Source organism: Silurus aristotelis (genome assembly GCF_946808225.1).
Source record: "Silurus aristotelis genome assembly, chromosome: 9".
NCBI classification, from domain to species: domain Eukaryota; kingdom Metazoa; phylum Chordata; class Actinopteri; order Siluriformes; family Siluridae; genus Silurus; species Silurus aristotelis.
In genome coordinates this window covers 7,457,617-7,472,191 of record NC_139582.1, presented here as the reverse complement: position 1 = coordinate 7,472,191, position 14,575 = coordinate 7,457,617, and the positions used below count along the sequence as shown (strand labels likewise).

The window sequence follows — 14,575 nt, the reverse complement described above, 5'->3', positions numbered from 1 at the left end:
AAACTTTTAAACATTTTGTATCTATTAAACAGTATGTTTCTTTGTGAAAGGGATCCAAATAGAACCTCTTTAAAAAGCCAAAACCCATTATTTCTGTGGTGATATAGATATGACCAGTCCAAATGCTGACAGTCTGATATTACACTGTTATACTTAAACAGTAATTTTTATATTTGTTCATTATAAAAATGTTTGGCAGCTTGTTTTAGGTATTCTGGAAATAAAATTATCCAATCACACACAAAACACTAAATTCTTAGTCTTCCAGTTCACTCCGTGCTGGGAGGTGGTATCTCAGTATAAAGGCATTGTTTCTGGATCTGATTATTACAAGTTCAAATCCCAGCACCACCAAGCTGCCAAGCTTAACCCTCATCTGCTCAGTTGTACTCAGTCACTCCCATCATTAAATGGAAACATCTATAGCATAGAACATTTATGGTTTTACTCAAAACAACATTCATCCTTTACCAATCTAGAAACCCTTTACCCATGGTTTAATATAAAAAAAACAGATTCCAAAGGAAAGGACTGGTTACAGTTAATACAAATTAAATTTTTTGATATGAAAAAGCCTAGTTTTCAGTTTGTTCTGGGAGAAATATTTGAGTTATTAGGTAGCCTAATGTTTTACAGTAATCATACTAGTCAGTGTAGGATGTATCCTGTAGCTGTTGTTTTTAAGCTTATATTTACTTGTTTCAAGCCCAGAGAGAGAGAGAGAGAGAGAGCGAGAGAGAGAGAGAGAGAGAGAGAGAGAGAGAGAGAGAGACACCCTCCAACCGTTCTTCGGCAATGCTCCCAGCATCCTCTCCTCCCTGCTTCTCTCTCTCTCTTTATCTCCCAACCCCAAGCTCACTTTGGCATAAACGCACATCTGGCGGTTCTCTCCATCATCAGCACAACACGACCCAGGGGTCCGGCATGTGGATGTGGATGGAGCACGAGAGCTTCTTTTGAACCTTCGCTTTATATTCATTTTCTTTCGTGCCGCGCGCCCGTCTCGCCTTTTGGTCAAACCGAGAAAGATGGCCGCCGCCGCCAAGCTGCTGACCAGCGCGGGCCTGCTGCTGGCGTTCGGCTCGCTCTGCCTGCTCGCCATGGCCATCTGCACCGACTACTGGTACGAGACGGACGCGCGGCGGCACCGCGATCGCTGCAAAAGCTACTCGAGCAACCGAAACGACCCGGGCTACATCTCCATCTCGAACCGCAATCTGCCTCTCCGGATGCCGCCGGAAACCGGGGCCGGGGGTTTGGTAAGGGAGAAGCGGCACCTCGTTGCACCGCTGGCATCCATGGAGTCGCACTGCAGCCGCCGGTTCAACTCCACCGTGTCGGGTCTGTGGAGGAAGTGTTACCGGGACGGCTTCGACCTGGAGACGGACGAGCTCATCTACAGAGGTGAGGCGGCTCTCACTGAGATGTCGTGGTTTTCCAAAAATCTTGGAGCACGTCCTATGTGCCGAAAAAGAGAGAAACTTCAGAAAACCACTTGCCCCACCGTGGAGATTGACGCTTTTGATTTGCGTGTTGGTTTTTGATTGGGGTCAGATAGGTTTTAAATAATTGTAAATATTTTTGTCACTCACTACTGTTTTCGGGTATTTATCCAGGCCGTGGTTTTGTGTTTTGGAATTGTGAACATCTACACACTGTTATCTAAAACTTCTCTTATTGCAAAAGCGTTTGAATCCTCTGTCCATGGTCCTGAATCTTATCTGACCTGTTTATTACTACAGAATAAAGCTTTTCTTATTGTTACAAGTATATTACAGCACCGTGAGATTCTTCCTTCACATAGCGCCGGGATGTTAGGAAGTTGTGGTCAGAAATGATACAGCATTCCTGGAGCCAAAAGGCTTAAGGGCCTTTCTCAAGGGCCCAAGAGAGGTAGCTTGGTGATACAAGGAATTGAACCCTGATCTTCTGAGGAGTGACCCCGCAAAGAGTTTAGAAAAGTGTAAAGAATACAACACGAAAGGGGGGGGGGGGGATCCTTAATCACTTCCGTTGTACAGTTGCATTTGCATCAGCTAGGAATTTGCCATGATATAATGAATTATAATGGGTTTGATGTGCAGAGGGGGTGTGAGAGAAGCAGCGAGTGAATTATTTATAAGCTCACAGGCAGGAGGTATATTAGAGGGTTGGGGGAGACAAGGAAACAGGGGCTAAACAGCTTCTTACCAGGCCGTATGCCGAGAAATGTTACCAGGCTGGAATATTGTTAGCAAAAACAGACTTGCACTTTAAGTTCAGAACAGTAAATATTACCGATATCTAAGGCATCCAAGAATATTATGTAAGTCTCTTGCTTTTTTTTTTTTTTTTTTTTCCTAATCTAACCACCTACATTACACTGAGTAAAATAGCAGTAAGTTATACAAAATTTCATACAAACTAGACAACATTGGTTTTTTTTTCAATGTTGATACAATCTTACCATTTCATTAATATATTTGCCTCTGCCCTCACACAACTTCTATTGCATTCTGACTGCCAGACCACTTGACTTCATCTTCATCAATAATTTGTTCATTGGATTTCCCTTGTGCATTTAAGTGGCTGTATAGATGCCATGGATGATAAAGCAGTGATAAAGCACTTTACCTGAGTAGTACATCTGAAACCAGGATTACATTTCTGTCTTCTTGATAGCTTATATATCTGTCTTTCTTACTCACTCCATGTCAATGACCTATATGGCTTTTACTTTAAAACATGACTTAAGGTGTCTGAGTAGATTACTCCAATTTCAGTGTCAGAGTCAATATGGGCAGTCTATAATTATACTTATTTAAATCAGTTAAATGTGCCCTCTTTCTTAACAGTTATGTGATGAATGCTTAAAATAACATGACAGTGATAATGCTGATAATGGTTTTCATTTTCTAGAAAGGGCTACAGCTCAGACAGATTTTTGTCTCTCAAAATGATTTGGTTTTGACTTTTGTAACGATAGAATTATTAATGACACTGTTATATTATTTTGCAAAAATCCTTCCTCGCCACAGTTTTTACTGGCTTGTTTATGAGGAATAAATTTATAAGGGATAAACTTTGTTTATTGTATGTTTAAAAAGTAATATACGTTGTCAACCATGTAAGTGAACTGTGTATGAATCTTACTCGGTCCCTGAACCCCGATATTCCTAATATAATAGAAGTTGGATGCTACCAACCTTGTCTAATCAAACTTAATCGACATATGTGCTGTGTTTGCCATTTATATGTGTGCTGATGCTGCATTTCCACACAACAATAAAACAACCAGCTACAGCCAAGCAATACAACTCAGTAGTGCGAACCAGGCTATTATCTTCCACAGCAGGCTTTGGCAATATGCAGCTACTGATAGAGAATTGCACTTCTGCTTGGAAAGCCTTAACTTGGCCCGACTGAAAATAAAAGTTTGTTGTCTGTTTAGAGCTTTTGTTTATAATTGTGACGTAGCAGTGCTGATGCCGGATTTATATATCATATGCTAATCTACAATTATATGTTGGCCAAAAGTAAGAGCTTTTGTTCTCACACTGTTTCTAGTGTGAATTTGCTGAGCGAGGTGGTGTTAATGTCTATTTTCTCTCTGTTCAGAAGAGATTAGTTTTCTTCACCTATCTATAAGTGGCTAAATATATATATATACTTTCCTGTTCAAATACTAGGAGACACATGGAAGTAGTAGTTGAAAAAATACTTTCTTTAAAACAATACCCCTGACAATGTCGATGATTTTCATTTATAAATATTTGGGTGTTTGGATCAGCAATTACATTTTGATCTATCAAATAACCGAAGCACACAGTAATAATTCAGTAGTGAAATGAGGTTTATTGGATTAACAGAAAATGCACAATATGCATCAAAACGAAATCAGATAGGTGCATAAATTTGGGCACCCTTGTCATTTTGTTGATTCGAATACCTGTAACTACTGATTAATTGGAACACACAATTGGTTTGGTGAGCTCATTAAGCCTTGAACTTCATAGACAGGTGCATCCCATCATGAGAAAAGGTATTTGAGGTGGCTAATTGCAAGTAGTTGTTCTCTTTGACTCTCCTCTAAAGAGTGGCAACATGGGGGTCTCAAAACAACTCTCAAATGACCTGAAAACAAAGATTGTTCAACATTATGGTTTAGGGGATGGCTACAAAAAGTTATCGCAAAGATATAAGCTGTCAGTATCCATGTGAGGAACATAGTAAAGAAATGGAAGACCACAGGCACAGTTCTTGTTAAGGCAAGAAGTGGCAGGCCACATACAATTTTGGAGAGGCAAAGGCGAAGGATGGTGAGAACGGTCAAAAACAGCCCACAGAGCTCCTCCAAAGACCTACAACATCAACTTGCTGCAGATGGTGTCACTGTTCAACGTTCAACAATTCAGCGCACTTTGCACAAGGAGAAGCTGTATGGGAGAGTCCTAAACAAAGATTGAGTTATTTGGTCATAACAAGGGACATTATGTATGGCGGCAAAAGAACACAGCGTTCCAAGAAAAACATTTGCTACCCACAGTAAAATTTGGGCGAGGTTCCATCATGCTGTGGGGCTGTGTGGCCAGTGCCGGTACTGGGAATCTGGTTAAAGTTCAGGGTTGCATGGATTCACTCAATATTAGCAGATTCTTGAGAATAATGTTGAGTAATCAGTCACAAAGTTGAAGTTACGCTGGGGTTGGATACTAGTACAATGTTCTGGAATGGCCATCCCGGTCCCCAGACCTGAATGTCATTGAACATCTGTGGGGTGATTTGAAGCGGGCTGTCCATGCTCGGCAAACATCAAACCCACATAACTGAACTGGAGAAGTTTTGTAAGGAGGAATGGTCTAAAAAACATTCATCCAGACACCTACATAACTGAACTGGAGAAGTTTTGTAAGGAGGAATGGTCTAAAAAACATTCATCCAGACAACAACCCAAAACACTGCTCAAAACCTACTCGGGCATTTTTGCAGAGGAACAAGTACAATGTTCTGGAATGGCCATCCCAGTCCCCAGACCTGAATGTCATTGAACATCTGTGGGGTGATTTGAAGCGGGCTGTCCATGCTCGGCAAACATCAAACCTACATAACTGAACTGGAGAAGTTTTGTAAGGAGGAATGGTCTAAAAAACATTCATCCAGACACAGGCTATAGGAAGCGTATAGAGGCTGTTATTTCTGCTAAAGGATCACTCATTCATCTTCTCCCGCTTATCCGTAATTCGGGTCGTGGGGGCAGCAGTCTAAGCAGATTCCCTAGACACTGCTCTGTGTCCAGGGATCGGGTTGTCAAGGCCCACGCCTTCGACTGCTGCCCAATCCTCTCAGCACCAGTCCCTTACGGTCCCTCCTGCAGGTGGTGAGCCCACGGGAAGGCGGCCCCACGTCACGGTCCTTGATATTTTTCTCGTAAGGGTCACCTGGAGCATAGAGGGTTAAGGGCCTTGCTCAAGGGCCCAAGAGTGGCAGCTTGGCGATACCGGGGCTTGAACCCCAGACCTTCCAAACGGTAACCCAGCGCCTTAACCGCTGGAGCCACCACTCCCCCTGCTAAAGGATGCTCTACTAAATATTGATGTGATTTTTCTGTTCTGTTCTGTCTAACACACATGGAGCTTGTCCACCTTCCATTTGAGGATGCCCCACAGGTGCTCAATAGGGTTCAGGTCAGGAGACATACTTGGCCATGTCATCAACTTCAGTTTCCTCACCAAGGCAGTTGTCATCTTGGTGGTGTGTTTGGGATCGTTATTAAATTGGAAAACTGCCGTTCAACCCAGTTCCTGAAGGGAGGGTGTCTTGTTCTGCTTCAGAATGTCACAGTAAATGTTGGAATCCATGTTTTCTTCAATGAACTGCAGCTCCCCAGTACCAATAGCACTCATGCTGCCCCAGACCACAATGCTACCACCACCATGCATTATTGTAGACAAAACAGATTTTTTTGGTCCTCCTCAACAGGGCGTCGCCACACATGCTGGACACCATCAAGTTTATCTTAGTCTCATCAGACCAAGGAACATGGTACCAGTAATTCATGCTCTTGGACAGGTTATCTACAGCAAACTGAACATGAACATCCAGTGCTCTCATACAAGTTACACAAATTTGTATGGTCCTGTTGAGTAGATAAAAGCATGAACATTATAATTAGGACATTTGGCTTTGCATGGTTACACGACATACAGCTATTATAACTTAGGGTGGACTCACTTTTGTTGCCAGTTATTTGGACAATAATCACTGTATGTTGAGTTATTTTTGGTGGTCAGAAAGTCTTTAGTACTGCTATACAAACTGACTAGTCTTAATTAGATCCAAATTTCATTTCTTTAGTATTGTCCCTTGAGAATTTATACTAAAATATTTGCTAAAATGTGAGGGGTGTACTCACTTTTGTGAGCTATTGTTTGTATGTGTAGCCATCTTGTAGAACAGACTCAGGGTTGAGATCTGCTTCCTGTTCTATATTATAGTGACTAATTGGTATGAATTTCTCACCTGCTTGCTTGACTTTAATTAGAGGCTGATGAGGGAAAATGACACTTACTTCTCCTCTTCTGTATCACAGCTGGCAGTTCGACTGACACATCCCCCCATACCCTCTTTCGCCGTCTCCTTCTCTGTTATAATACATACATATATATACATACATATATACAAACATTTAATTTCGCAGTCCATTTAAGTCCATATCATTTTCACTTTAATGCATTTGATATGCTGTTGTTACAGTTATTTCTCAGTTGCTCAAAACTACTTGTTCAACCTCCACATCATTTAGTCACTTGTGCTCATCATAAAAACATTTCTTGTTGCTTTGATCAAATTGTAAAAAATTTTGTACATTAATTTATTTGATTGTGTACAATTGTCTGCTGTTTTATACATTATCATTTGTTTATGTCATGTTGATCAAAATATATTATACTGGTTTCACCTGAATAGTCTTAACCCCCATAAATCATGGCATCAGCTCATAGTATAGGTCATTGAATGCAAAATGGTTACACCAGTCACAGAATCTGTAATCTTTAATTTCTATTTAACTTTATTTGTGTAAATGAACCTGAAACTTGAATTGATGAATTGTGCGGATGAACCTTGAATCTCACTAATAAAGGAGATTGTATGGCATCAGATCAACCAATGATCAACTGGTTCTCTAAAACAGGTCAAAGATGAATCTTGTGACCCTACAATTGCCAACGAAGCAAAACGCAGTATTACAACCAAGAAACGAACAGACACTATTACAGCACAGTAATAGTATGAATCCTGTCTGGTCTTTTGCAATCAATATAAATAAATTTGCAATCAAATAAATTTGTGCTGTTGAAATTCATAGTACATGAGCAATTCAACTTTGCACATCCAATTATAACCCAAACCGTAGTTTGTATCAAGAAATACTGAAATTGTGCACAGTCATACTGACAACATGACTAAACATTTTGATGATATTGTTTGTGAACAATGACAAACAGACTTTTCATTCTGATGTGAATGAGATGTTCATTGACACAAAGACTTACTTTTAAGAGATGAACTAAGGATTTTGTGAAAAGCACAGGCTTTTGCAAGAAATCCAATGTATTGTGCTGTTTGTACACATTGTTTTCAGAACGTGCTTACTGGTTTGCAAATATTAAAGATGATTCGAGAAATGCTCCAAAGCAGCTGAGAAAAACATTATTGTGTAAATATTCAACATACACATCACATTATTCTTTTATCCTTGTCATGCATCATTGAATAAATGATTATTATGATTGACTGTTTTTCCCACTACTCACATCAGTTTTACAGTGTATCATAGTATAAAGGCTGTGACGTTTTAATAACAGAAACTAAGAAAGAATAAACATGGATTATCATAATTTATACCATGGCATTGTTGAATTCTTGATTCTGATCGGTTCTAATAATGCACATGATCGTCAGCATTTTGTTTAGTGACAAATTGTGAAAAGCTTGTAATTGTTGATACCGTCGTGATTTAGGGATAAAATTATATGGATCCAACTTATAGCCACTAAACGTCCATTCACAAGACAACAAGCAACACACAGTCTAACGTAATTTATATCTGTAAAGCTGCTTTTTTTTCTGTCAATTGTTAAAAGGCTTTACAAATAAAATTAAATTAAATATTTAGCATTTTTGAAGGAGTAGCCAGTGTGCAATTCCTCTAACATTCTAACAGTAAAGTTTTTAGACATTGGAAAGTCTTTAGGACAGAGTATTTAGACATGACAAGCTGCATATTTTTGTCTGAAGTCTAGAAAAAAGTGCAGAGTTTATACACTGTAGCTGCTATAACAAATAATAACATGGTAACTTACTTTGCAGATGTTCTACAACATGAAATATAACTGCTATAAAAAAAAAATACACTTGAATGCAACACTGAGCTGGTAATTATGCAAGCGCCACTCCACCCTGTCACTGATTGTTTGACAATTATAGTGCACTACTAAACATTTTCATTTCTAAATAAATTAAAGGTTCAAATTTCATCCCAGGCTTCTCCTATTATATGTGTTATATGTTTTAGGTTTCTATCTTTATTTTTATTGGATTTGTTCAGAAATATAGTAGAATAAAAAGCCATGTTTCTCTGGCTGAGTTCAGCCTCTTTTCAAATGTGCATGAAAGATAGTAGTTGGCTTTATTGGTGTAAGAAAAAATAAATGTTTGTGAGAAGACAAATTTGAGACAAAAACAAATCATACTACAGCTATGCTATAAAACTGCATAATTGCTCACATTTGCCCCTGCAGGTGTGATTCAGAGATGCACGGCGGTGACGTATCACTACACCTCCTCCATCCTTCCACGAAATCTGCCAGTCAACATCACTAAAACTATACGGCAGGATGAGTGGCACGCTCTACGTAAGTCTTAAACAGCCATCACAGCTATCTGATGTGCCAGACAATAGTTTTTTTAAACTTAAAGCACAAAGAATTACCGGTATGAGCCGGTAATTGGTATGTGAACCGGTATGTGATTTTCTTGGCTGAGAGTTTAAGTGAAGTGTGTGTGTGTGTGTGTGTGTGTGTGTGTGTGTGTGTGTGTGTGTAGATTTGCGCAGAATGACCGCAGGTTTTGTGGGCATGGCCGTCTCCATCATCCTCTTTGGGTGGATCATCGGGGTGCTGGGCTGCTGCCAACAGCACGACCTAATGCAGTATGTAGCTGGCCTACTGTTCCTCATGGGAGGTAAGTGTAAGTGTGTGTGTATGTGTGTGTTTGTGTGCGTGTTTTGTTGTTGTTATTGTTTTTGCTGTTGAGTGCTCAGTTTATTGCATCTATCTATTTTAGGATATTGTTTTTGAGACTACTGTGACTGAGGACGTTTAAATTGCACTGCTTTGATTGTGTCGCCATCTAGTAGTCTGGCCAAGTAGTCTGGCTCATTCATGCATAGGGACAATTCAGCTAACCTAATTCACGTTTGTAGTATATGGGAGGAAACCAGAAGATCCAGAGAAAAAAACATAGTGGAAACATGGAAAAACAATGAAATATTTATATCTGGCTGAGCTTCTTTGTTGAAGAGATGAGGTCACCCTTACCCTTTGGATCTTTTGGTTTCCTTCCATTTACTAGAAACATTATGATAGATGAATTGTTGCTGAATTATTCCTATGGATAATTAAGCTTTTGTCTCTGTGTGTGTGTGTGTGTGTGTGTGCGTGCGTGCGTGTGTGCGTGCGCGCGCAGGTGGCTTTTTTATCGGCTTTTGGCAAAAATCCATATTTATAGTTTTTCCTGGTTTTCCGTGTCTGTTGCTGGAGCGGCAAATGACCGCTGTCATTGTACAGTACGAGAGCGGCCTCTAGAGGCGAATCAGTGACATCACGTGCTGTTTATTTTAAGTTTATATTTTTTATTAGTTTTGGATGTTACTGTTTTTAATTATTTGGAGTGTTGCTTTTTGTTTCAGTTTGAATTCATGTCGTATATTTTCCTCACTATTTATTATTATAATCAATTCATGAATATTTATTTAATTTTGCACATTTTCTTTTTGTGTAAATTAAGTTTTTAATTGCCAAAAGACACAATTCACAATTTCTGTTTATGGCATTTGTTACTTTTACAAGACTTCTGACCTAATTATACTCCCTGATCAGGGAGAAAAGAAGAAAACTAAATAAATAAACAAATAAAGCTCTTCATGGCAATAACAGATCAAAGATTCTCTTTAAATTATCTTTACAAAAGAAAGGGGATATAAACACAATCTCTATAACGAAACATAAAACATAGGTTCTATAAAAAAAATAAAGATTTGGTTTAATTGGAGTTATATACTCAATACATTTAGACCAATAGTCATCAAATATGTCTTTTTGGTTATTAATTTTTGTGGCAGATGATGTTTATACCAGCATCTTGTAATGGCTTTTTTACTTGAAGCAAGAATTATTTTTTACATATATTTGTTCTTCCTTTTCCAGAAATCCATTGACACCTTACCCATATAAAGTACTTCAAAGCTGTAGTCAACTGAAATGTTTAAAATCTTCTCTAATACATTATGTATATCTTCCAAAAAAACTAATATTAGGGCATCCCCAAAATGTCTAAACCACAATGTCAATAATTTGAGTTTTCTAGAAATCTATTTTTCTCTTTCGAAGTAAGTAAAAAAAAAGAACAGTATTTCTCCAGCAAAATTCTCTCCAAAATGAAAAGTGGGAAGTTGCCCATTGTAGCTTACAAATATTTTTCCAATCCTCAGTTGAGATGGTAATACCACATTCTTTCTCCCATCTCTCCTTAATGTTTAATGTTAAATCCATCATTGCTCTATATAGTTTAGTAATAGTCTTCGACATTGGTTCAGCTCTGTAAGCTGAGGAGAATATTTTTCCTAGAGCACTTTTATTGGGTCTCCTTGTTTAGCACATTTTCACGATTCAGTACTGTTTTTTTGTTTTTATTTATATTTTTTATTTAATATAGTTCGGTACTATTTTACATTGAGTGTTGTTTGTAAACCAGTGTCCATTTTTTGCTTAACTATTTGTTAATCAGCAGGTATGATCCAACTTTCGGAATCAGTAAAATTCGCTATTGGTCGACCTCTAGTGGAAAGAAATAATAAGAACTCTTAATATTTCTGCCTATGTCAGGACTAATCTGCTGTAAATCCAGTGTTGTTTGTTCCACATCTGTTCTGTTCACTCTCTTCCACCAGGAACCTGCTGTATCATCTCCCTGTGCACCTGCGTAGCGGGAATCAACTTTGAGCTGTCCCGGTATCCTCAATACTTGTACGGCCTTCCCGAGGACATCAGTCACGGCTACGGCTGGTCTATGTTCTGTGCCTGGGGGGGTCTGGGTCTTACGTTACTGGCTGGCTTCCTGTGCACACTTGCACCGTCCCTAAGCAGCCCCGCAACCCATACAACGGTCCACAAACCAAGGCATGAGAATGGCACTGTGTGAGAAACCTTTTCATCAATTTTACACAAAATCACCACAGGAAGCTGGTCTGGTCATCATCACACACACACACACACACACACACACACACACACACGCACGCACACACACACACATACAGACTGTTGAAATCACTCATTTATCCTGTTTTACACCTCTCATCAGATCAGAGTCAGGACAAGAGTGCAAGCGGTGGCTGGAGGATAATATAACGCCTCCTGCATGGCAGCTAGTGACGTGTTCCCATACACAACAAATAAAACTGAGCACTCACTGTCACTCCTAAAGCACACTAAATAAAATTGATTCAGGATAGTTTCAGTAAAGAAAATGTAGATAACCAGACACACAAACACAAATATACATATATAGACTATTCCAAACAAACCATCCTCCCAAAACCTAAACTGAAAACAGTGTCCAAAAGGCGATTTTTCTATTTCGTTATGAACATACATATTAAAATGGTGCTCTCTGTTCTCAATACCACATGCACAAACATTTAAAGAAGTCAGGACTAACAGGGACAAACACCATCTGGAAGCCATGTTTTTTATCTCTAAGTAGACTGCATTTTCTTTTCTTTTGACCTTTCAAGATTTCAATCCCGGACTTGTATAAACACCACCTTTGTGCTTAAACGAAACACTGACCTTGTAGCACTGGTACTGTCCTAAAGCCTCTATTGCAGCAGTACAAAAAAAAAAAAAAACACAACTCCCCTGCCACAGCAGTTACTGATTAGAGCTTTAAAAAGAGCAGTATCAGCAAAAGAAAAAATGCTACACTGATTTTCACCGAGTTGGATGATCTGGACTTGTAAAGACTGTGACATAAGGATGAAGACTTTTCAGAAGTGGAGAAGAGCTGCGAGGAAAGAATACGTGGAATTATGATATAAAAGTTTGCATTAGTGCAATGATTCATTAGTTTAAGTAAACTTTCCTGGGCCTCTATGAGTCTGTCTGTACAAATCCATTCTTTTTCTGTAGATTTTATTTTAGTTTATATGAATTAAGGCTTGGCAAAGAACTGGTATTTATTTATTTATTTATTTATTTATTGTTATCATGCTGACACTGGACAGCTTCACTGTTGAAAGACTGGAATTCCTCAAACGCACACAGTAGGAATGATTGAGATGACTTTTATAACAATGCTTCTCTGAACATTGTGTCTTATAGAGTGCTGGTTGTGAGCTCGCAACAAGAATCCTAATTATTTATGGCCAATTATAATAATAGAAAAATCATCTTCATGGTTGTTTCCTCTCCAACAGGGCTATTAAAGCAGGACAAGGGATTAGAGCCTGGAATCGAACCTATATACAATTACACAGCTATCAAATTACACATTGTTTAGATGAGTGCTGCATAGAAAAGCGACCTAATGCTATAGTAATGGTATATTGTATATTGGAAAGTCATATGCTGTAATGTTTACACTACCCAGACTGCACCCTGGCCAGTCATCAGGGGAGGGCTATACAGCTGTACAATGTTATAATAATCAACAATATGTATTAAACATCATTCCTACTAATGAAGTGCCTCCAAAATTACAGAGCCATATTTAAGATAATTAGTGTTATAAAACGTCAGTTTTGCAATAGTATGACTGACAAATATACCACAGTGCTGTTGGGTTCTTGATTCTGATTGGTTTTGATTAATTTTCTTAAAAATATTATCTCTGACAATAGTGGCAGTTGTAATCAAATTACAGGTTTCTGTTAACATGCATATAATCCTCAGAATCAGTTTACGCTCCATCATGTAAAAATAGATAAAGCTGTAATTGTGGATGTAGTGAAATTCTATGTTAAGAAAAAATGTACTTAGTGTATTTGAAAGGAGGCTTCGGTGTCAGCATTTGTACCAATCAGAAGTTTTTTGGTAACATAACATGAAGCTTTTTGTTTCTTTCCAGTAAAAGTAAGACAGGGGCATGTTAAGGGGAATGGCTGCTTTAAAGCAAGTGATAACAGGATCTAAGTTATTCTTCTGACACTCCACAACATTAAATGTAACTATAGACTATTAAATCGGCGTATAATGTATTGTTCTTTGAAGGCAAATTACTGTTGGTATATGTTGGGATTACTGTTGGGAAATTACTGTTGGGTTTTAACCACTCAAAGAAATGATATGGAGATCAAAGCTTGAATGATAGCAACTGCATTTAACAGTACACTAGTTTTACTTCTTACATAATTAAGTGAAATATTACTATATTGTATATACACCTTGGCCTAATTGATTAATTTCTCTGTAATGAACAGGCTGAGGCCAATAGAGCTCTGCTGAATTCAATGGAAACAGGTTCTAGGTTGTAAGCCATCTCCAAAAAATTCTGATTCCAGTCAGACCCAAGCCTGCTTCTCTACATGAGGTGCACACTCTCTGAGGTAGATAAATGCATTATGGTGGCGATAACTACAGCACTATAACTTAAAAAAACATGACCACAGCATATTCATATTTCTTTTCAGGATTGTAAATGAGTCTAATGTGACAGCTGCAGTTTTTTTGCTCTGACATGTTTTAGGAAAAAAAAAATCGATAGAAAATTACATAATAAGCAATTGATAATAAAAAGAATTACATCCTCAGTACACCAAAAGTTGCGAGAGAGTGAAAAAGCACAGTGTACGTGTATGTGTTCAATCAATGTGTCAACAATTTGAAAATATCCGCCATTTATTTTGGCACTGAAAGTAGCACCATTTTCATTTTGAATGATACTGTTTCTAAAGTTTTATTTCATAAAGCACAGGAATCGTTGTCTCGCATGACACTTTTATGGTGAATTTATTTCAATGTACTGAGAGATTGTGTCCATTTTTAATATGATTTTTATTTTACAGAAAATAAAATGTAAATACTGTGTAACATTTTTGGGTGTACATTTATTTGTAACAAAAGAGAAAGTATATAATTATATTTACATCAAGAAATATACATATGGCAAAATATATTGAGGGCATTATATTCTTTAACAAAAATTGGTATTAGATTTGCCACTCAATTGCATAATTTTACAAATTCATCAAGATGTTAGACATAAACAAAAGACTGAAAAAATATTTGTACTGAGTTTGAGTATAAACATTTTTTAC

General features: G+C 38.1%; 2 protein-coding genes across 3 annotated transcripts in view; one reads left to right on the top strand and one right to left on the bottom strand.

Annotated features, from left to right (window-relative positions):
- Positions 1 to 736: 736 nt before the first annotated feature.
- On the top strand, positions 737 to 14,348 carry tmem276b (transmembrane protein 276b). Of its 2 annotated transcripts, XR_014534979.1 has the most exons (5): positions 737 to 1,404; positions 8,781 to 8,894; positions 9,085 to 9,222; positions 11,210 to 13,331; positions 13,369 to 14,348. XR_014534979.1 is itself a non-coding variant. In XM_083550058.1 (4 exons), exons 1-4 carry the CDS (start codon positions 1,029 to 1,031, stop codon positions 11,458 to 11,460), a joined length of 879 nt encoding a protein of 292 aa, XP_083406184.1. In that variant the 5' UTR covers positions 759 to 1,028; the 3' UTR covers positions 11,461 to 14,348. The 2 variants fall into 2 exon arrangements, 1 of the variants encoding a protein (XP_083406184.1); XM_083550058.1 differs by having other exon boundaries at positions 759 to 1,404; positions 11,210 to 14,348.
- The window catches only part of gas2b (growth arrest-specific 2b), a 20,757-nt gene continuing 20,475 nt past the window's right edge, over positions 14,294 to 14,575 (bottom strand). The window contains exon 8 of the mRNA XM_083550034.1: positions 14,294 to 14,575. This exon is cut by the window's right edge and continues 531 nt beyond it. The gene's annotated coding sequence lies outside the window, so the exon portion shown is untranslated.

Bases quoted from the DNA above. Each gene is read 5' to 3' on its own strand.
- tmem276b (XM_083550058.1), top strand. From the start codon at position 1,029: ATGGCCGCCGCCGCCAAGCTGCTGACCAGCGCGGGCCTGCTGCTGGCG. The intron at 1,405-8,780 runs GTGAGGCGGCTC...TTGCCCCTGCAG, and splicing joins GGACGAGCTCATCTACAGAG to GTGTGATTCAGAGATGCACG. The intron at 8,895-9,084 runs GTAAGTCTTAAA...GTGTGTGTGTAG, and splicing joins GGATGAGTGGCACGCTCTAC to ATTTGCGCAGAATGACCGCA.